Here is a 22593-nt window from a genome sequence, read left to right on the forward strand (position 1 = left end):
CTGAAGAGATTTGGTTTGGTTTCAGTTTGTTCTGAATTTCGCCCAAAGCTACACGAGGTCTATCTGTACTAGCCGTCCCTAATTTAGCAGTGTAAGACTAGAGGGAAGGCGGCTAGTCATCATCACTCACCACCAACTCTTGGGCTACTCTTTTACCAAGGAATAGTGAGATTGACTGTAACATTATAGCGCCTCCACGGCTGAAAGGGCTGGCATGTTGGGTGTCACGAGGATTCGAACCCGCGACCCTCAAATTACGAGTCGAAAGCCTTAACACACGTGGCCATGCCGGGCCTGAACATAGTAACTCTGCTTTCACTTTATGGACGAAACTTAACAAGTTACAACTGCTATAAAAATTCTGTCTAAGAAATTTCACTATTTGATTTTATAAACATTTTTATTTTTTCTTTAATATTTTGTTCGAACCACATGCCCACCCCACATGGAACGGTGGTATGTCTGCAAATTTATACTGTTAGAAACCGGGTTCGATACCCGTGGTAAGCAGAGCAGAAATAGCTCTTTGTGCTAAACAACAATAATAACCGAATGCAAAGTGTTTTTTATGCTATAGATCTGTCCATTTAACTGTCTTACCTAAGAAAATAAAAGTGTAAGCAAGCTGCGGTAATTATCTTTAACAACAAAGATTAATAGATAAACTGACTTAACAACATTAAAATGTTAGACCATAATACTTAAACTAACACTGATGTGATATCTATTTTAAGCGGTAAAAGAAGTACAGCGCGTCCGTTTACGTTTGATAACACTAGAAGATCGTTGTAATGTTTCTCGTACCAAATTAATACGATATTCCCTAAAAATACAACATGGCTTACTGTTCTTGGCTATTTACACAGTCTTGAGAAATCTAATCAGCAGTATAGACAACATTTATATACATAAATAATGTTTTGTAAAGGGAGTAGAAACAGTTACAATGTCATAACATTTACGTTTCTTCCTCGTTCTTGTTTTCTAGCTCTTCTAGAGCTGAAAAGAAAACAATATTTCTAGTCACGTGATCGAATGTTGGTGTCCCAAATGGTATTGTCGAGGAATAATAACGCACACGTATACAAACACGTGTTAATTATATATACCCTTCATTGGTTATATCACCTCCTTCTTTACATTACAATATATATATACGTTTTGAGAATATTGATGAACTGTAACTCCCTAATGAATGAACAGGACAAAGGCATCGTTTCTGCTGCTATACTGAGGCCTTCGTCAGGTCCTCGGTTCATTCAGCAAATATTTAGTGTCCACAAAAGTTCTCAAACCAGTTATGTCTACTCCTAAAGTTCCAATGAAAAAATATATGTATATATATATTTATATTTAAATGAAACAATAACTGTACGAAAAAGCTATGCAGTCACCAAGTTTACCTATGATTTTTAATTTTTTTTTCAATAAATGATCTTTTAAAGTCGTATTTTCTGTTGAAAACATAAGTAGAAAATGTTTTTGTTCCCACTGTTAATTCTCCAAAACAGCAAGTTGTTTGCTAATACAAGTATACTACGAATAATTTTTACTTTAACTGTGTTTAGGTAAAATCCTACAACTGAGATATTTTTATATTGATAAGTAGACTCCTTGCTATAAAAATATACAACACTGCGTTTGTATTTTAACAAAGAACAATGATGAATGTAGTCCTACAAGCATTATGAAAGAGGCTTGACTTCAATAAAGTTATCGGAGCTATAGCATGTATGTTTTGAAATGTTATCTTTTTGGGTAATTGAGGCCTGGTTGATTATAATTATGTTTTAGCTCATAGAACAACACGTCAATTAAGTGATAGTCATAAAAGTGTTGTTTTCAAACTCTCACTTAGTAACATCGTAAATATTAATAATTTGTGGCCTATCAAGTAAGCCTTTACAAATTAAAAATAATGAAAAAAATTAGAAATTATTTGTCATAAAGCAGAAAGTATGATCCCAACTTCTTTGACTATCCTTTCTATGAAAAAAAAATGAATTAGAGTCTTGTGAACCTTCGTGAACTTCAAATTATTGTATATTATCTTATTATTTATACCAGTAAATATGCCTATCTTCATCTTCATTTTATTTGAGCGGAAAAGTTTTATTTTATAACCATAAACTTTAAATATAAAGTTGCTAACCATGTCGTCCTCGGTGACATACCTCACGCCTCTGCATAACACTGTTATCAGAAGCGATTAGCCCCCCAGTGGCTCAGCGGTATGTCTGCGGACTTACAACGCTAAAATCCGGGTTTCGATACCCGTGGTTGGCAGAGCACAGATAGCTCATTGTGTAGCTTTGTGCTTTACTCAAAAAACAAACAAATATCAGAAGCGATTAACCCTCTTTATAGTTAAATATCGAGTTAAGATTATATTTATAATCTATTTAAAGAGAAATAGCTCAAGCGATATTATAGATATTAGTTTAAAACATGTGTGATCAAAACGTGGATAAATGAATGTTAACTTTGAGAAACAAGATAACCTAAGCGATTTCAGAAAGTAAACCTTCGTTTATCAGTGTGATTTATTACATTTCTCCAATTATATATATTCATCACAAATATATTTCAAAAAGCAAGATGTCGATTAAAACAGACGCGTTAATAAAGTGAAATTAAGAAACTAAATCTTAAATAATTCCGAAAAAGAGAAAAATCAACCACATCTATGAAAACAAACAAGTTTAGAGTCATTCAGTGCTCGTCATTGTGGCAAACCGAAAGCATCATATATCTAACACGATCAAAATGGGTGGATCTGAGCCAAGTTCTTTATAAAATATTAGTTTTCATCTTTGCATTATTTCAGTCTCCTCATTCCTCTGAATTTTTTGTATCACATACTACTGAAGGGTATTGCCCTGAGACGAGAACATTTTACAAATATGAAATATCTCATTTTTGCGCATCAAAGAACAGAATCAGCGATAAACGTACTCAAGCGCATTTTATGGGCTTTCCTGATGCGTGACAAGCGCTACTTATTCTGGTAAACTCACAAAATCACGCAACCTTACTTGAACCGCACGTACAACTTCTTCTGAAGCAACATGAAAGAAAAAAATCAAAAAAGTGCTTTTTTTTTACCTGCGCACTTAACGAAGGTCTTTTAACAGAAGATGATAATAGATTCCGTCTACTGAAATCGCCACCCTATCTAAAGTATTCATAACCCAATATAGCTAATCCTATGTTAAGTACTTTCTAATACAAAATGATTTAGATATTCACAAGCAAATCTAATTTTTGAATTTGTGTTACTTAGTAATTGATAGTAAACACGGATTTATTTCAGTGCTTTTGATAGCAAAAAGAACCTACCATTCGTGTGTACCTGCTATATTTTTCTTAATACGTATGCACTGTATTATAAAGTTTATACATTACAAACTTTAGTATTAATAGATAGATCGCAAAATATATATATAAAATTAGCAATACGCTTGATTTCAATTGATTGAAAAAACAGTGTTGATAAAAGAGAATAAATATGATTTCTTATTCACAAAGCGTCTGGAGGAATTCCAGACCAATGCTTCTATAATTCCTGAAACAAATAAATGTTATATGTGACGTGGAAGAATGAATGGATTATCAATGTTCTCTTGTTGTTTGCAATAAAAGATTACTTTTAAACAATGGTTAAGAGATTTTGTAATGCATCAGATTTTCAATCCGTCAAGACAAACTAAAAAGCTCCTATTAACAATGGTGCTACTTCATAAACATAGCAGCAGGAGGTATTTTCAATTGTTACATTTTTTCAGCCATGTCAAGTGAAATATGATAACCAAAATATATATATTAGGAAGCTATATTGATCCAAACGAATAAAAAAGTTATGTTTTCATCCTCTTAGCTGGTTGTGGCTTAGTGATCATGTGTCTTAACTGTGAATCCAAATATTTATATTTCGCGATACAATGCCGCAGAAACGGGCTTTGAATGTTAGGATCATTGGTGTACTATAAGAGTGACAGTCAGTTTTCATTCTTCCATAAGAAACAAGTACTCAACTTTGGTGGGAGGTGTTCTTGATCAGTTCGAAATTAGTAAAGACTATTCGAAGGTACTCCTGGATAGACCCGGTATAGCCAGGTGGTTAAGGCACTTGACTCGTTATCCGAGTGTCGCGGGTTCAAATCCCCGTCGCACCAAACATACTCGCTCTTTCAATCGTGGGGAAGTTATAATGTTACGGTCAATCCCATTATTCGTTGGTAAAAGAGTAGCCCAAGGGTTGGCGGTGGGTGGTGATGATTAGCTTCCTTCCCTCTAGTCTTACACTGCAAAAGTAGAGACGGCTAGCGCAAATAACCCTCGAGTAGTTTTGCGCAAAATTCAAAACAAACCAAGCCAAACCCTTGTAAAGTGCCCCCCAATGACAAAGTGGTATGTCTGCGGATATACAAAGCTAGAATCCGGGCTTCGATCCCTGTGGATGGCAGAGCACAGATAGTCCATTGTATTGCTATGTGCCTAACTTTAAACAAACCAAAACCCTTGTAAAGCTTTATGCTCTACAAATTTCATTATGACAGGATTTGACGTAGATCTTTTAAACATAATTAGCCAATATGGTCTAAAACCATCATGAATACATTCCCATCCACCACAAAGTATATTACCAAAGCAAGCTATATATAAAGTTCTCAATTAATGAAATTTTCAGCACCATCTGCATGAAGTTCAAAGCATTTTATAGTCTTATTTTATTATGTACGGAGTTTTAAACATCAAGATGAGACGCAAATAACGATGGTATTGATTCTAAACTTATTGTTATAAGCTTCGTTTGAATAACTATTATAAGAAAATTTTTTTCAGGTACTTTCCTGCTGTGTTTCATTTTTGAGAAATTCTTTGATTCGCTCTGAAAAAGTTTTAGTTACCAAGGAAACGTGAGTTTCTCGAAAGATCGTTAAAGTATGATAACTACACCTGCTGAATGTGTATCCCTTAGAATAAAACCAGTGGGGAAAAAAATTCTTACTGAAGATCTGTTATAGCTATTTTTATACCATTTTGTTTTCAAGTAAGCTTCAAGAGATATCTTAGATAGGCTTAACTTTATAAACTAAATCATAATTAAGTGAAATCATTCCTTTTGTTTAAAGTAGACATCTGTACATTATAAAGTGAATGGTTGAAAGTATTTGAAAATAGAGATAATAAAAACAATTAATTCTGAAAATTTTACTCATTTTTTTAATATCCTTTCAGACAACAGGGGTCAGTACAATATTTATAATATTACCTCTATATATCCTGGTTGCAACTAGAAGTTATTACAAATTTATCTATCAAGTTCGTAATCTGCAGTCTGTATTGAAACAAAGTTAGTACCAGGAATTCTGCTCTTTTCTAAACTAAAAAGAAATAAACAGAAATAAATTTATCATAAAAAGCAATATATATATATATATATGAGAACATTTCAGTTTTCACTAAATGAGCAGACATCGAAGTGAAATAAATTCTTAATCCTGTATAAGAATGTGAAAACGTTTTCTTTGATCTGTTCTCACTTTTCTTGTATGTAAAATATTTAAGCTGTTCCAACGAATTTTTAAAGAGCCATTGATGTCAACTTTTTGATATCAACTGGAATTCAATATTTCGGTTCTTTTTGTTTGCAGACAAATGTCGGGAAAACTCAACTACAGATATTTTAAACTAAGCTTCGATTGTTTATCTGCTGAATTTCGCGAAGAGATACTCGAAGGATATCTGCTTTAGTCGTCCCTAATTCTAAAGTGACATATTATAGAAAAGGCAATTAGTCAACATCACCCATCCTAACTCTCGCGCTACTCATTTACCAACGAATAGTAGGATTGCCGTCACATAATAACTCCCCACGGCTGAAAAAGCGTGCATGTTTGGTGGAACGGGGATTTGAACTGACAGACTAGATATAAGGCAGCAAGCTAACAGTACTCACACATCAGCTCTTGGACTACTACTGGTAAATCTACGGATTTACAACGCTAAAATCAGGGGTTCTATTCCTCTCGGTGGCTTCAGTAGATAGCCTGATATGACTTTGCTATAATAAAACACACAGAGACTATTACTGTTTCACAGAATAGTATAATTTCACTGTCACTCCTATAACTCTTCCTGTTAAACATATAAGTGGTGTCATGCCGCATGTATCTGACTGAATGGTTCATTATGTAATTATGTTTGTTTTCAAATGAAGTCATATAACATTCATTTATAATTTTCTAACTTTAGTAAAATCGTAATATTTCAACTTCAATGCACATCACTTATAGCTAATGAATACACACAGTGTACGCAACAAATAAAATTACTATTTTTAAGGTTAGTAAATCATAAGATGCCTAATAAATAATATATCTTATTGATGTCTTTCCTCCGTAAACGCTCCATGTTTTTAACCTTCCTAAACATTTAGCACATTCTTGAACTTAAGATGAAACCGGGTTTAATTGACTAACATGGAAATTCTGAAGAAGAGATAGAAATAGTTACTTTGCATTCTTGTTTAGATCGTTTATGAGGAAAAAAGATGACGATTAGCATTAATGTTCTGATTTTTTTAAAGGGTTACTTTTATTACCAACTAACAAAATTGCACTCAAGTGGTCTATTAAACCTTGAGAAAATTATATAGTTCATCAGGAATGATGTTATAAGGAACTCTTTCATAAACAAAATGGAAATGTCCACATCATCTGTAGGAAGAAATAAACATTCAAACTTCAGTTGTAGTGTAATTTGTACAAAGTTTAACCTTGTAATGGATTTCTGTAATATTCTGTCCGCCATGTACCTGGACCTTAAGACTGTGTAATAGTTTATTTGATATCACATTTACCATGCCCTACACGTTATGTACTTCCCTCGTAATAGTTCAGTATTTCGAATTAGGTTGATATCTTCTTATTAGATCTTAGTGTCAATGTTTCGGGACAGATGCGGAGATTCAACTTCATTTATTACTGTCATTGCGTATTGATTTATCTTTAACAATAAGATCGAAGCCAGTTTTGAAACAGTGTATTAGCTTATTAAAATAGCAACTATTCCTTCTGCAGTAATATTTTGTTTATATTTAATATCGCGCAAAGCTAAACGAGGGCTATCTGCACTAGCCGTCCCTAATTTTGCAATGTAAGACTAGAGAAAAAGCAGCTAGTCATCACCACCCACCGCCAACTATATTATACTATATTGAAAAAAATACAAAAATTACTTAATTGAGATTAGTCTGTTCTCAATGTCTGTAATAAAAACAGTTTTTTTTATTACTTATAACTTTTTAAGGAATAGTTAACCTGAACTGATGTGCTTAGTGTAGGCAAATATTTGCCAGATTTTTTATGTTAGGTTGGGTTTTAATATGTTTGTGCTGGTTCTATGGTGTTGAACAGTGACAACAGTCTTGATCTCCATTTGTTTGTATTAAAGGCACAACCCTATTTTATTTACATTGGGAACTTGGTATAAAACATTTATACATAAAAATAATAAGTTAATAAATAAAGTAAGTATTAATCAGTTAAAGACTGAATAAATAAATAACATAATAAATAGCACTGTTGATGCCAATCGCTTGCCTCCATTTGGATGGTAGATAGAAATTAGAGATGGCGCCACCCTACTTGGACGATGCAGTGACAATCATGTATCGATAGGACTCCATAAATGGAATGGATGGAGAGCCTGTGCTTTGGGTGGTGCTAACTTTCTCTTGCGTGTAACAATAACAATATATAATCAATGGTCCTTCTTTAGGTTTGTGAACATGTTTCATTTTTAAATAGCTTGAAATACGAAAACAGTCTCTTCAAACGTCTATAGCGCATTATGCTATAGTGGTACATTTCATTTCATGCTAAAGCCACAACATACGTCATATACTTTATGTTTCTGTTTCTGGCTCTACATTACACTTTAACACAATAGTAAATAAAACCACCAACTTCGCTGTGATTTAATGGAACGTCACCGAAAAAGCAAGTTAAAACATATTTCATATTTTCACGTAAAATTTAACTGAATTTTATTCAGAAGCGGCGGTGGAATCCTGGAATATATAAACATATTACATACACACCCAAACACACACACATAAATATATACGATACTGGATATAATTATGGAAATAGTGAATGATATAGGTATAAAATACAAATAATGTGTGAGTCTTTTCCTTACCATAGGCCCGGCATGGCGCAAGCGTGCGACTCGTAATCTGAGGGTCGCGGGTTTGCATTCCCGTCGCGCCAAACATGCTCGCCCTTTCAGCCGTGGGGGCGTTATAATGTGACGGTCACTCCCCCTATTCGTTGGTAAAAGAGTAGCCCAAAAGTTGGCGGTGGGTTATGATGACTAGCTGCCTTCCCTCTAGTCTTACACTGCTAAATTAGAGACGGCTAACACAGATAGCCCTCGAGTAGCTTTGTGCGAAATTCAAAAACAAGCAAATAATCTTCCTTACCCTTATATCGTGAGAAAATGAATTTCATCGAAGTTCATCAATATATTAATAGTTTGCATTTGTGAGCAGTTGACGTCCAAACAATTGGAAAGTGGTATTAAGTTAACGCAGAATACGCTCTTTACGTAATATAAAACAATCCAGTAGAATAATGTGAAATCACAGTATTAATATTATTAAAAGCAGTTTGAGGTTATGAGGAACCTAAGAAAGTCAAACAACAACCAGATAGTTTGGTGTAATTGTAAAGAGTGATACAGGTTACTTGGAACGATATTTCATAATCGTACAGTAAAATAAACCCAAATTGGTGTACTTCTCTTCTTCAAAACAAATACAAAATATTAGTGTATTGTTAAAATTATTTATTTTTCCTTTGTATTTTCTGAATACTATATTAATCATAAATTTATATTTCATTTGAAATTACTCATTCTTAATGACCTTATATGTGCAACATCTGCTTTTATAATTCTGTGTGTGTATATATATATATATATCGGTGTGTGTGTAGAGAGAGACTTTATGTATTTGTTTTACTCCTTTTGGTCACTAACATAAACTTACAGAAAGAATGTTCAATAACCCAATTGTATCTTTGAATTTATAATACCCGTATTTAATGAATTAAATGACAGACTAGTTGTTTTTGGACTTCTGTTAAAGCTTTGCTGGTAACGTGCTTTATATACAAGTTTCTGATTTCATAAAAATTCCTTGTAGCACTAAGGAATAACAGTATATTCTTTACAGTAGATATGATGTTGTCACAAAAAGTAATAAATTTGAATATTTAATTCTCATTCCAAAATTTGGTGTGTTTTTTCTAATCCTACGTTGAACATAGAACTTAATGAATGAAACAATTTTTCAAGATAATAAGAGCGGGTTGCATGAAACAAATAATTAGTTCTATCCTTATATTTACTTCATCTTCTCTCGAAAAAGACCCTTTCAGCTGTGGGGGCGTTATAATGCGACAGTCAATCCCACTGTTCGTTGGAAAAGAGTAGCCCAAGAGTTGGCAGTGGATGGTGATGACTAGCTGCCTTCCCTCTAATTTTACACTGCAAAATTAGGGACAGCTAGCGCAGATAGCCCTCGAGTAGCTTTGCGCGAAATTCAAAACAAACTCTCGAAAATAACCGACGTCAAACCTAAAATTTTATTCTTTTTCTCAAAATCAGTCTACGTTTCTTGTCCTTAAAAATAATGTTTCAAGAAGAGCAAAAATGTTGTTTATGTTGCAATAAAAAACGAGTAGAAATATTAATCACAGATGTCTTTTTTTCAAGAAGTGAAAAACTGTAGAGTTCCTGCCGGAGAACAAACATATCCCACAGCGCTTTGTAATATAGCTGGTAGGCACGATTGTTGCAGTTGTTAATGTTTGGACCATATAATATCGATTTGTGATTTATATATGATTTCTGTGATTCTCGAACTGTAATGAAACAAAAGTAGCTCTGGCTGCAGCTTTACCATAAAAAAACTGTTTTAATTATGCCAAAGAAATCACATCATTCTCAAATCTCTGTTGCCTTCTCTCAGAGTCGAATATTTACGCATGCTCTCTTCCTGCGTATCTGGCACACCCTGCATATAGGCTTGCCGATCGACCATAGAGATCGTTGGTTGCTGTACAGGACCACTTAACGAGACGACATTGTGCTCTCCACTGCTTCAGGTGAAACAGGAAGCAAAGTATCAGAGCAATGCAGCCTCCAATATTCAGACCTGAGACGTTAAGTTTGGCTCAGCACCCCAAACTGAAACAGGAACAATTTTTTTCATCTACTAAACGACGAACAGAAGAACCACTTCAGCAACAAGTGCATGCTGACCCTTTAAAAACACAAGAATCATTCAATAAGAATGTACCATTTTACCGTAAGTCCTCTCTCTTTAAACCATAAATCTAGGCACTTTTTTATAAGTGTTGTAAAATGTTTTTTATACGAAGGAACGTTAAGTCTTATATTCGAAGTATAGAAACACAATGCACTTAATAGTTTGATTTTTCATGCATTACGTTAACAAATAATGTATTACTTAATCATTACTCATACGTGTTTTTATCAAATATGAAAATGTTGTGCATTAAAAAACACTATTCCGTTAGAAAATCGATGTTGAATTCTTATGAAATATATTAGTGAATAAATCATACAGGGTTACTCAACGCGAATATAAAATAGCAAAATCCAAACCACTCAAAATTCTACTATTTAAGAGAAATTATAATATTGAAAACAGGTCTAAGAAAAGTGGAATTCAAAAACTGTAGCTACACAGTGTCCACCCTAAAATCTAACAGTGTATTAAAGCATAAAACTCGCGAATGCTTGAAGACATCTTGAGCAAACATGAAACCAAGATTCATAAAAAAAACATTATTTTAGCTGGCGCATTTTTGTTATGAGATCTATCTTCAGTACCTATTATTGAGGAAAACATATGACAAAAGTCCCGGAAAAACATAATTATTTCGGTTAATAAAGTTTCACTTGGAACCGGTTGTTTTTAAATTCGTTGCTCGATAGTTATTTTGTGAATAACCTTGATATTTATCTCCCATAAATAAGAAATTTTGAGAAACATCTCGTTAATTATTATCCAGATAGTTGCTTTTAGATGTAATTTTGTTTATTTTATTCTTCAAAAATATTATCAGAGTGCAAAGTTTTTTAAAGTTGTTAATGATTAAATGTTTGTTTCTGAATTTCGCGCAAAGCTACACAAGGACTATCTGCGCTAACCGTTACTAATTTAGCAGTGTAAGACAGCACTACCCATCGCCAACTGAGAATATCACCTTAACTGGGTTTTCTTTTCGACAAAACATGGTTAAGTGATCCTTAATAAGATGAATATTTGAAACTAAAATTTAAGCTTTTCTCTTTGTGTAAACATCTTCTTAAACGATGTAATTCATGAACAAATACGTCATACAAATCTCTTTAAGAATACGAGTTGCTTGCTTAAGAGGTTAGTTCATGAAAAATAAAAGTTGCATGTTTTAAAGACTATCAAGTTATTTCGTAAAGAATAGAAGTTACTTGCCTAAGAAGTTAGTTAAGAAGAATAGAAGCTGCATGCCTTTTGAGAATGCGAGTTATTTACCTTAATGGTTGTTTATTTTAGTACAATAAAAAAAAAAGACTCTTCACAGATCTCAGTACTTGTTTTCAAACCTTTAATTTTTGTAATTTATTGTTACTGTTTTATTTGGGTTGCTGTTTCTACGTGGGCTCCCACATTTCGGCGTAGATGAATGTAATGATGCAAAAGAATACATAAGCTCCCTATCTGAAATTTTATAGCATAACCCAGTAATCGATGCTTCGCTTAACAACAAGACAATTAGTTTACACAAACATAATTCTAACCCTTCGGTATCGAATTACGAATGTTTTCTACACAAACAAACTTAATTTTAATCTAAATAAAAAAATATTAATTACTTAAACAAGTTTTAAAAACAGTCATTTTAGACATTAATGCAACACATTAGCTTAACCAATAATGTGCAACACCAATGCCTTGATTCTACCAATAATATATACTTAACAAATAAGGTATTTTAATAATAAATACTTAAGAATGCCTTATGAATAAACTCATTGGAATAATTTCTCTTAAAGCATTTCTTTCAGAACATCAGTACTAGAGACTTTTATTAACTACCTGCTGTTGAAGCGTTTTCTCTAACTGCAGTAATCACTAGATTTTGTGAACATCTTAAATAATTACATTGTTCACGTGGATTCATACGTTTAATATTTTAAAAATCAAAACTTCATAAGACATTGCACAAACTAATTTCACTGCTCTAGTACAATCTTATTAAAACTCATAATGTGAAACACATTAAATATTTTAAAATATTATTACATGTTAAAAAATTCTGAGTAATTACTATGATTACATACCTTAGAAACATTGTCGTTCTCTTGAAACATTTTTTATAAGAATACACTTTCTCTCTTCTTTGTACAAGGAAATAAATCTAGTTATGGCCGAAAATAGATATCACTGATAAGAAAGTTTCTGATGTATGGTTTATAAACTACTGCAGTAATGAGCGATGTAATACTGTCTTCCAACTTGACTCTTAATTAAAACTTTCTCTTCTTTAATGAGTACAGTGAAGTCACAAGCGTTCTGACTTAAAAATAGCATGCCTAATATGAATTGTCTACTTACTTTCAATATAAAGGATTTTTATGTTTATATGCAAGAAGCCTGCAAGTCGTACTGCGTTTTAATGGTGAAACAGAACACTTCGCTAGCTATTTTAATTTACAGCATATTAAGACTGACATTATAAATAATATAGTTCTAAAGTTTAAAATGTAAAAAGTAATGAATTTTTATGTCTTCAGGACTGTTCCACTTAAATATTACTTAGTAGAAAATATCTAAAACTTAAATACGTAATACAACAACAACAATTTAATGTGTTTCTAAATGAACTAAGCATAAAAACTGCGCTAATCTCTATTTGAGAAATATATGTCTGTGAACTGTACAACGACTATCTTAAAGAAACGAATTACGTCTGACTGCGTATGATGTCAAAGAGACAAAAAAGCCTAATGTGTTGTCTTTAAATTGTCCATAATCTTCAATTAAAAATTTTCATTTTTACCTCTACGAGAACATTTAATAAACAGCCTGCATTCTGTGCAGCAACCGAATTCATTGTCTAATCATTAACTTTGCAATAGGACAGGTGTGACCTATATGCTCTACAGTAATAGAATGTTTTGAATGTTGGTTAAGTAGGTGACAATCAGATCCTCTTGTCCAGTCAGACAAGACTAGCCAAAGAGATGGTGTTGGGTACTATACTCTTCAAAAAAAGAAACGCAAAAGGCAAAATTTGAGACATATTGTTAACAAGTTTGTTCCTGGTAGTTCTGTATGACAAGTGTAAAGCTTTGCACATTTACTGCTGAACATCCAAAATCTGCAAAGGCAAAGTCCACGCTCACTAGTTGAAGTTTAACGTCAGTCAACGTCAATAACGAGTATGCCCTCCGTGAGCATCAACAACTGCTTGGCATCTCCTGCCCATTGAAGCGATGAGATGACGAATCACATCCTGTGGAATGGCTGTCCATTCAGCCTGCAAAGCTGCTGCAAGCTGAGGTAGAGTCTGTGGTTGAGGTTGTCGCCGTCGCAGACGTCGGTCCAACTCGTTCCAAAGATGTTCGATGGGGTTTAAATCTGGTGATCTGGAGGGCCAGGGAAGAACGTTGATGTTGTGGTGTCTCAAGAAGACAGTGTTGAGTCGGGCTGTGTGAGGACGGGCGTTTTCATGTTGAAAAACGTCGTTGACGTTCACCATGATGGGTTGCACATGGGGCCTAAGAATCTCGCCGACGGTTGCGTACGGTCTGATCGGAAATCCTACGCAGCCCTGGTATGATTGAGGCAGTAGACGTCGCAGTGGTGGTCCTATTCCGAAGGTGACGTAACCATATGTAGCGATTTTGTGCGGGCGTGGTCACACGAGGTCTGCCAGATCGTGGACGGTGACGGTTGATCCATGTTATTGGTGACGATTCCATAGCCTTGTGATGGTGCTTGGGTGGACATTCACAGCTCTGGCAACATTTGATCGAGATTCGTCTGCTTCCAAGCAACCAATGACGTTGTTGCATTGTGCTTCAGTCAGTCTTGGCGTAACTGTATTGCGTGTCGGTGGCTTAACACTGAGCTATGGAAACCGAGAACCCGTCACTTTTATAGGGATTTTGCACATGTTGCCCTTGCAGAACATGCAGATCTCTCAAACAAATTTATTGGACACGAATGCGTTTTGGCGAAAAATTTGATGTTTTCCTCCGTTTTCAAAATGCACAACTTTTATTGTCATTTTGGTTTGACAATCAGTGCCTTAACACGTGTAACATCACATAATCTGAGCTTGTAACGTTATTACATATATTTCTCTTTAAAATAACAAAAATATTCCTTTTGCGTTTCTTTTTTTTTTGAAGAGTATATTAATTGTCCGTCTTTCTTCTATAGTCTAACAGTTCAAAATCATGAACAGTTATACAAAAATAGTCCTTGTGTATCTTTAGAGAAACTTTAAAAATAAAAAAAAAAAACATTATTCCGTGGTTACCTTCAGTTGGGACTTATTTCACTTTTTGACATACGTGTAATGGTAAACAATATTTGATTTGAATACGAATCATCCACTAATATATATATATATAAACTCAAATTTGTTTATCATTTGAATAGAATTGTCGTTTATTTTTAGCTTATCCAACTATATATTTGTGTTCCATTTTAAATGAGATTTCAAGAAGTTTCAGTAACAGACTTTGTATATTACTGAATGTTGTGCCTCATTGATCTTGTCCACATGTTTACATTCTTCCGTCCAAACATTAGATGAGTTCACACTGGAGGTTAAAACCTCTGAATAATGCCATTCTGTAGAACTGAATTAATCAAGCCGAGCATTATAGACATTTCACAGCAATTCTTTTATTCATAAAAGACTTAGCATGTACGTTTAAAGGAACTTTCTAGTGGGAAAATATGAAACTAACATAAATCTCAGATTTAAGCATTTTATACCCAGACAGTATTTATTATAACTTTACTATCACTACCAAAACGCTGGTCACAATTGTTTCAGATTTACATTGTTACATCTGTACCGGCGCTGGTAAAATAGTGATTAAAGTTGTTGTGCGTTTTATATTATTATACCTAAACACTTGTGTAATATGATGGACAAATTCGTTGTATAATTACAATATTATTTCCAGATATTACTAATAACTTGATGAGTAAATTTTGTGTTTACATTGTTATAACCACATATTACTGGTAACTTGATGAGTAAAATTGTTGTGTTTACATTGTTATAACCAGATATTACTGATATTACTAGTAACTTGATGAGTAAAATTGTTGTGTTTGAGTGCCCAAAACTGGTAACCTGATAAATAAAATACATCGTTATGATATTTGGTAACATTATTGTGTTTACATTGTTATACCCAGATATTACTGATAACTTGATGAGTAAAATTGTTGTGGGTTTACTTTATTTTAGCCAGATATTAATAGTAGCGTAATTGAGTTTCTGTTCTTTTGTATTTATCTTGTTATACTCAGACATTACCGATAATACGATAAGTAAAACTGTTATGTTTAAGTTATTATACCTAGATATTACTAACAATATGATGAACAAATTTGTTGCATTACATTATTATACCCAGATATTACCGTAACATGATCAAAAAATCTGTTGTAGGTTGACATTATTTTACCTTGACTATTACTAAAAAAATGTAATTATAATTGTCAAATGTTTACATTGTTATGTTGACACAAGTACTGACAATATAATAAGTAAAATTAGTGTAGTTTTACTAGGCCTGAACTGCACAATTCTTAAAAAACTGATACGAATGAAACGTATTTGTTTATTTTTAGTTTTTTCTCAATGTTTAAAACTTTATAACTTCACATATTTTCGGCATTTTTGTAGATTGTGTTTAGTATGAATTATCGTATTGATGTTTTTAAGACCGTTCTTATAATGATCGAATAAAAGATATGGTTCATAGTACGCCACTCTGCCGAAAACTATATGGATAAATCAGACGCTCGTAGCTGACACATAATTTGCTAGTTCCAAACAGGTATACGTATAAATCATTACTGTAAATAAATTCTTATTCCTACAAAGGGTAAATATTTTTGTTTCTTAAAGGAGCAATCAAACTAAATCTAGTGCAAAACTGTGGATAAATCTTTGTAAATAATTTTCTTTACGATTTCTTTACATTTGGAGAAATAAAAACGTAAAATGATTTTACATTTTACACATAGATTTCTTAAATGCTAGTTAGTTTTTGGTTGTCTTTAACTAGCAACACCTTTGGAAATTATTTTACTGAAAGTTGTCTTAATGAATTCTAATCTAGTTTTGAACTGAAAAAAAAATATTTTGGCATTAATTATTAAGTGCACTTTTTCTTTAACTCGTTACCATGTTACTTTATGACATGCAGGTGCAACGAATAATAAAGATAGCACACACACATTAGTATAATATGGACAATAACATACACTAGCACCAGAACTGTTATCTTAATACAAGTTACCGAGGATATTTAATTTTTCATTTACACTTAACCCATTGTTATGAGTACATAAGGGCTTTACTAAAACACAGTGAAGTTCAAATCGCAAACTTGAACCAGTTGCCTGGGCCTGATAGGTTAAAGCCACGACTAACAAAGGTACCAGGTTTCAATTCTCGCTTCTCTGAGTTCCTACTTCACTTGTCGTAGATGTTTTTCTTTATAATATAAATTTTCTCTATATAAAGTATTTTTTGTGTAAATCGATTCAAATTTAAAACTCTTAGTTACAATTTGATCACAATATTTCATATTTTGGAAACTAGAAAGAAACTCAAAACTATATAAAACATATATCTGACGGTGAGAAATGGCCTAAGAAACTGATTCAAAAGCTACATCATATAATAAATACACGTGGACACTGAAAATAATTCATAGTATATCTAACAGAAAAGGTTTGTTACCAATTCCAGTAATTTCATATTCTATATAACTTTTCGTACCTGTAAATTAGTTTCCTTTCGACTTTCAAGGAAAAAAGGGCAGAAGGCTCGTTGATTATATATAAACGTATATTGCTTAACGAATTATGCCAAGTTACATTAATTCCAGATATGATAATTATATTTTCGACTAAGAATAGAAGAGAGAATACCAATGCATAAATTTAGTCCAATATAAGCTAATATTTCACTACTGAAAAGCTATATTGATTTTTAAAGAAGTCTTTAGACTCTGTGTTTGCGACGTATGTTTTCTTCGGTGTAGTGCTGGTTTATATAGTTTTTCCGCAAACTTCTAATGCCATAATTACCTTCCTGAAAGTTTTAGACATGTGCATTTCTACTCTGATCATTAATGACAATACATTCTTGAATGTTTTCGCAGTATCCATAAATGTACATCGAATAAACTCGCCCTTAAAGTGGTGTAACTATGATATGTATCTTCTTCAAACAGTAGTGCAGTAATGTTATATTTCAGTAATGTTTTTAAATTGATTTGTGTTGTTAAAGTCATTGTTGTGAGTGTTAAGCAGAGTGAGCGAAAATATAATATAATTGAATCCATAAAGATTTAACGATCTTAAACATCAAATACGCTACTTCAGTGATTTTGAAACCAATCTAATCTGGCTACGGATCACGTGCTCCACGTGTTCTACGTGCTGCTTCCATGACCACCAGGGAAGTAACATTCGCTTTGGAAGTCTCTTCGCTTGGCTAGCGTCCCGTTTTATTAATAATTTCTTTTTTTTTAATTCTATAAATATGTTTATTGGTTTAAATTATTAAACATAATAAACATTTCAGAATATCAAAAGAGCAGCGAATAAATAAATAAAAATATTCTGTATTCCTAAATTATTTCGCTCCTTACTTTTTCAACACATCACTTTAAATCCAATCCGTTAGGGATTTCAAAAAGAAGAGTGTTTAATAGTATTCCATCTACACAATCCTAATGTAATATGACAAATATAATTTAATAAAATAGTTTTATGTTTCGCCTATGTTTCTCCTAGTGTTAAATCACCACAATTATGTCTCGAGACAGCTCATTATTAGCACAATATGTTTAATATGGTCCTATTACACAATGCTGATTCTGTTGCTACCTTTCTTTTCTAGTTAAAGTATAATGAATTCAAAGAATCATCAACTTAACCCTTATACAGAAATGTTTTGTTCTGCTTCTTGTTGTTCTTCAAATAGTGATTGAATAATGAATATATATGTAGATTGTCTTTGTGACACGAGACTGCAGAGAAACACGTGAGTCACCTAGCAGTCGTATAGTACACTAGGAAGTAGCAATGAAAATCTTAGATTATGACAGACCTTTTTTTTTCTTTTTATGTTTCCATCTATTTATATGTCAAGTTGCGATTGATAATGAAAATGTTAATTTCAGACAGCCCTTCAAACAATTATCTTACTATTTATCTATCTATTTTTTTATTACTCTCTTGTCTCCCGGCAAGTCAGCGTTGAGTTAATGAATCTATAATTCTAAAATCTGGGACTCAATTCCCCACGGTTGCCAAAACGAAGATAGCCCGTTAAGTAGCTTTGCACTAAGAACTATAAGAATCGTCCCTTAATCTATGTTCTATATAGATTGATGGATAAGGAGATATCCAATACAAAATTGAATATAATAAGGTGAAGAGTATATTTTACCTACTGTCTAAATATCCTTCTTTAAAAATCACTTGAAAGTACGTTATTTTGGAAATATTGATATCGGATTTAACAAACGGATCGAAAGGTGATGTATGGTTCTTGTTGTCAAGGGAGCAGTGTGGAGTACCTGTAGACTTTGTCTTCAAATATATACCTAGTGACTTAGTTGACAATTTCTTTCTTTCAGTCTTACTATCTCTAAGATTTTATTTTGTTTTTATCCTGCATAAGCACGCAAGTTACAAATTATTCTAGAGAGTCGTAAACAGTTTTTGATATATCTTTCTTGTCGATCGGTTTCTTCTGAAAAAAAGCTTCTGTACAAACAACAACAACTTCGGTGCAGTTTCATTAGTATAACAATGTGTTTAGAAGGCGCTGACATAGTAAGTTATACGTTAATGAAAAACTTAGCTCGGACAACAAAATGTACTAATTTTAAATTCTTTAACCAATATCGCACTTAGGGCATCACAACTGCTTGTTTTTGGATGGGCATAGTCTAGTGTTTAGTGTGTATGGGCTGTATATCCGAGAATTCCAAGTTAGTGTCCCTTTATCACATAAAAGCTCTCCTCTGGTGGGTAACAAACAAAACCCTCTCTTCGATCTGGCCAAGTAGCCCAGGAAAATGTTGTTAACTCTCTATCACCCCTTTAGTTTATCAGTTCAAACAGCACAATTACTGCTGTGTAGTCTGTATGAAAATTGCTGAAACAAACAAAACTTTGTTGTAGCACAATATTTTCAGTATTCCCCATTTTTAAGATTACATACTAACGTACTAGTATTTCTGTCGACTGTTTGACAAAGTTTGCTCCCGTGAGCTTATAAATAACAAAAGAAGTAGTTGACATTTTACTAGTGCTTCGATTTCTAAAACCAGCAAGCCATTTTGGTCATGCAGCACAGTACTTAAAGGTGAGAGTTTCTGATTCAATAGTTTTATCAGAACTATCAGAGTACGTGACTTATGACAGACTGAGAGTCAAGAAAAAGAATCGTTCATTAAGGAAGCATACGAAATTCGAGTTTTGGTAGGTGCTGGTCCCCCAATGGCTCAGCGGTATGTCTGCGGACTTACAACGCTAAAAATCGGGATAGCCCATTGAGTAGCTTTGTGCTCAATTCAAAACAACAACAATAATTTGGTGGGTGCTGTTGTCGCTAATCATGAAGTGGGTACAACAACAATAATCACTAATCTTGTCACTAATCTTGAAGTGGATCCAACAACAATAATCACTAATCTTGTCACTAATCTTGAAATGAATCCAACAACAATAATCACTAATCTTGAAGTGGATCTTTCTAACGTTTCATTTAACTGGTTGCCTAAAGTTTCATTCCTACAACAAGTTACTTACTAATATAAAGTAAATTATTTAATTTCATTAAACAAATCTACAACAACAGTATATTTATCTGTTCCTTTTATTAGTACTTCAATGACAATACTAAATTTCATAAATGTAATTTCAAGTATCAAATACCCCTAACTCAACAAGCAACCTGGCGACTTAGCCCTACTCTTGATCAAGTCAAATTTGTTGATTCCCAATGCGATTTACATATCCCTTCAATATTAAGAGAAAAAAAAATATATGCATATTTTAGCTCATTGAATATTTTTGTGACAAAAAATAAATCTCAACACAATTTTATTTTTAAAATAAATATTCAAAGCCTAGACAACATGTGTAACTCGATGAAAGAAAAAAAGCCAAGAATACCAACATGTTTAGGATTATTAAGATAAAAAAATTAAATTTTAATGTAACGTAGAGTTATATATATTATGAAAGCAGAACAAATTATGCTTCACACTAGCTTAAAAAATATGAACTGTAATCATCATCTTCACGTTTCGTTTAACTTTCTTTCTTCTTTTAAATAAAATATAAATTTATGGCTACAAAGCACGAGATATTATAGGATACCGCCAGAAAAAACTAATCAGAATATTATCAAGATTTATTTTACATTTAGACACCCTTGGGTAAATTGTCTTTTTTACTGAAACTTTTCACATTAATAATTATTTAGAAGAAATGAGGTTGAAATTATTCTGTTCGTATAACAAGATAATAACTTTAACTTTTTATGCTCCTGCAAATAGATGTGTGTGAAGCTCGTGATTCGGCTTTTCGTTAATTAATAAAATCTTAAAAAATAAAAGCGGGCGAAAGGGGCGAACTCTTAATGGCTCACAAGAAACGATCTAAATACACTCATCGTTTCTCAAAACATAAAGACGTTCCATCAAAAATTAAGTTGAGTGTTAAAGTGATAATGGAGATAAATTTGCAATATAAAACACTTAGACGGTAGTAACTAAAATAAAACCTGTCTTACCCCTGCAACTTAAAATATTTTGTGCGAAAACAAAAAGACAATTGTTCTTTTTACCTTTTTAGAGTTTTTATTTTTCAGGATGATGATTGCGTACACTGTCCTGTGTTTTTGTTTTTTAATTTCGCGCAAAGATACACGAGGGCTATCTGCGCTAGCCGTCCATAATTTATCAGTGTAAGACTAGAGGAAAGGCAGTTAGACATCACCACCCACCGCCAACTCTTGTGCTACTCTTTTACCAACAAATAGTGGGATTGACCGACACATTATAACGCCCCCATGGCTGAAAGGGCGAATGTGTTTGGTGCGACGGGGATTTAAACCTGCGACCCTTAGATTACGAGTCGAAACGCCTTAACCCACCTGGCCGTGCCAGGCCAACATTATTGAGATTCCTGTTGAAAATATCGATAACAACCATTGGTTTGGTGTGTTATGAATTTTGCGCAAAGCTACAGGAGAGATATCTGCGCTAGTCGTCCCTAATTTTGCAATTAAGACTAGGAGGAAGGCAGCTAATCACCACCACCAACCGCCAACTTTAGGGATACTCTTTACCAGCAAATATTGGGATTGACCGTCACATTATAACGTTCCCACGGCTGAAAGGGCAAGCATGTTTGATGCGACAGGGATTTCAATTCGCCACTTCTGTTTGTACTACTGCGCTTAGAATTTCATCAAAAGTATTGAGCCACATCAGTTTTATAAACAGTTCTCTACATTTATATTTTATTAGTTGTATAACAACCAACAAATAACATACAATTATTTTTATTATTGTTATTAATATTACCTGTATTTATTTCTTTGAATTTGTCTAAAAAACGTTTAATTTCTTGTCTTATTCTTTTTAGTAAAGCATATTAATACATTGAATGAAAGGTGTATTTTTCAAGCACCTTACAGGTATTGGTATTTCTTTTAATGCATAAGAAACGAATTTAAAATATTCCTAAAAGTACAGCATTACTTGAACATCGTGAAGTATTTGTTTCGTTTAGCTTTTAGAAAACGTAATGGATACGGGAGCAAATTCTGAAACAAATGTGATGAAGTATTAGGTGGATAAATTATATGAAAACACTTATTAAAGTGTGTGATAAGTTTATGGTACCTCTTTTTCTCATATACTTCCAAAGATTAACTACGTGAAAAGAAAGCAAGAGCTTAGAAACAAGCACCTTACCTAACGTAAAATGTCATTTCAACAAACGTTTCCGAAAATAAAGCACAAACAAATGCTGTCACAGAGGAAAGTTGACCACGTGAATCAACGTCAATGTTCTGAACGATAAAATAGCACAATATATAAAAAGATACTATGCATAATAAGATAGTGTTTCACAAAATAAATTAATTAATTAGCAATAAAGATGATATATTGTAATACAAATACTATGAACAAGAAGTATTGTGTAATGCAAACAGT

At 33.0% G+C, this 22593-nt stretch overlaps 1 protein-coding gene across 1 annotated transcript in view; it reads left to right on the top strand.

Annotated features, from left to right (window-relative positions):
• Window positions 1–10110: 10110 nt before the first annotated feature.
• LOC143229483 (synaptotagmin-15-like) overlaps window positions 10111–22593 on the top strand; it is a 68574-nt gene continuing 56091 nt past the window's right edge. The window contains exon 1 of the mRNA XM_076461862.1: window positions 10111–10381. Coding sequence (XP_076317977.1) covers window positions 10207–10381 — 175 coding nt within the window. The 5' untranslated portion in view covers window positions 10111–10206. The remainder of the gene's footprint in view (window positions 10382–22593) is intronic.

This window comes from Tachypleus tridentatus, chromosome 10, assembly GCF_004210375.1.
Source record: "Tachypleus tridentatus isolate NWPU-2018 chromosome 10, ASM421037v1, whole genome shotgun sequence".
In the NCBI taxonomy this organism is placed as follows: Eukaryota; Metazoa; Arthropoda; class Merostomata; order Xiphosura; family Limulidae; genus Tachypleus; species Tachypleus tridentatus.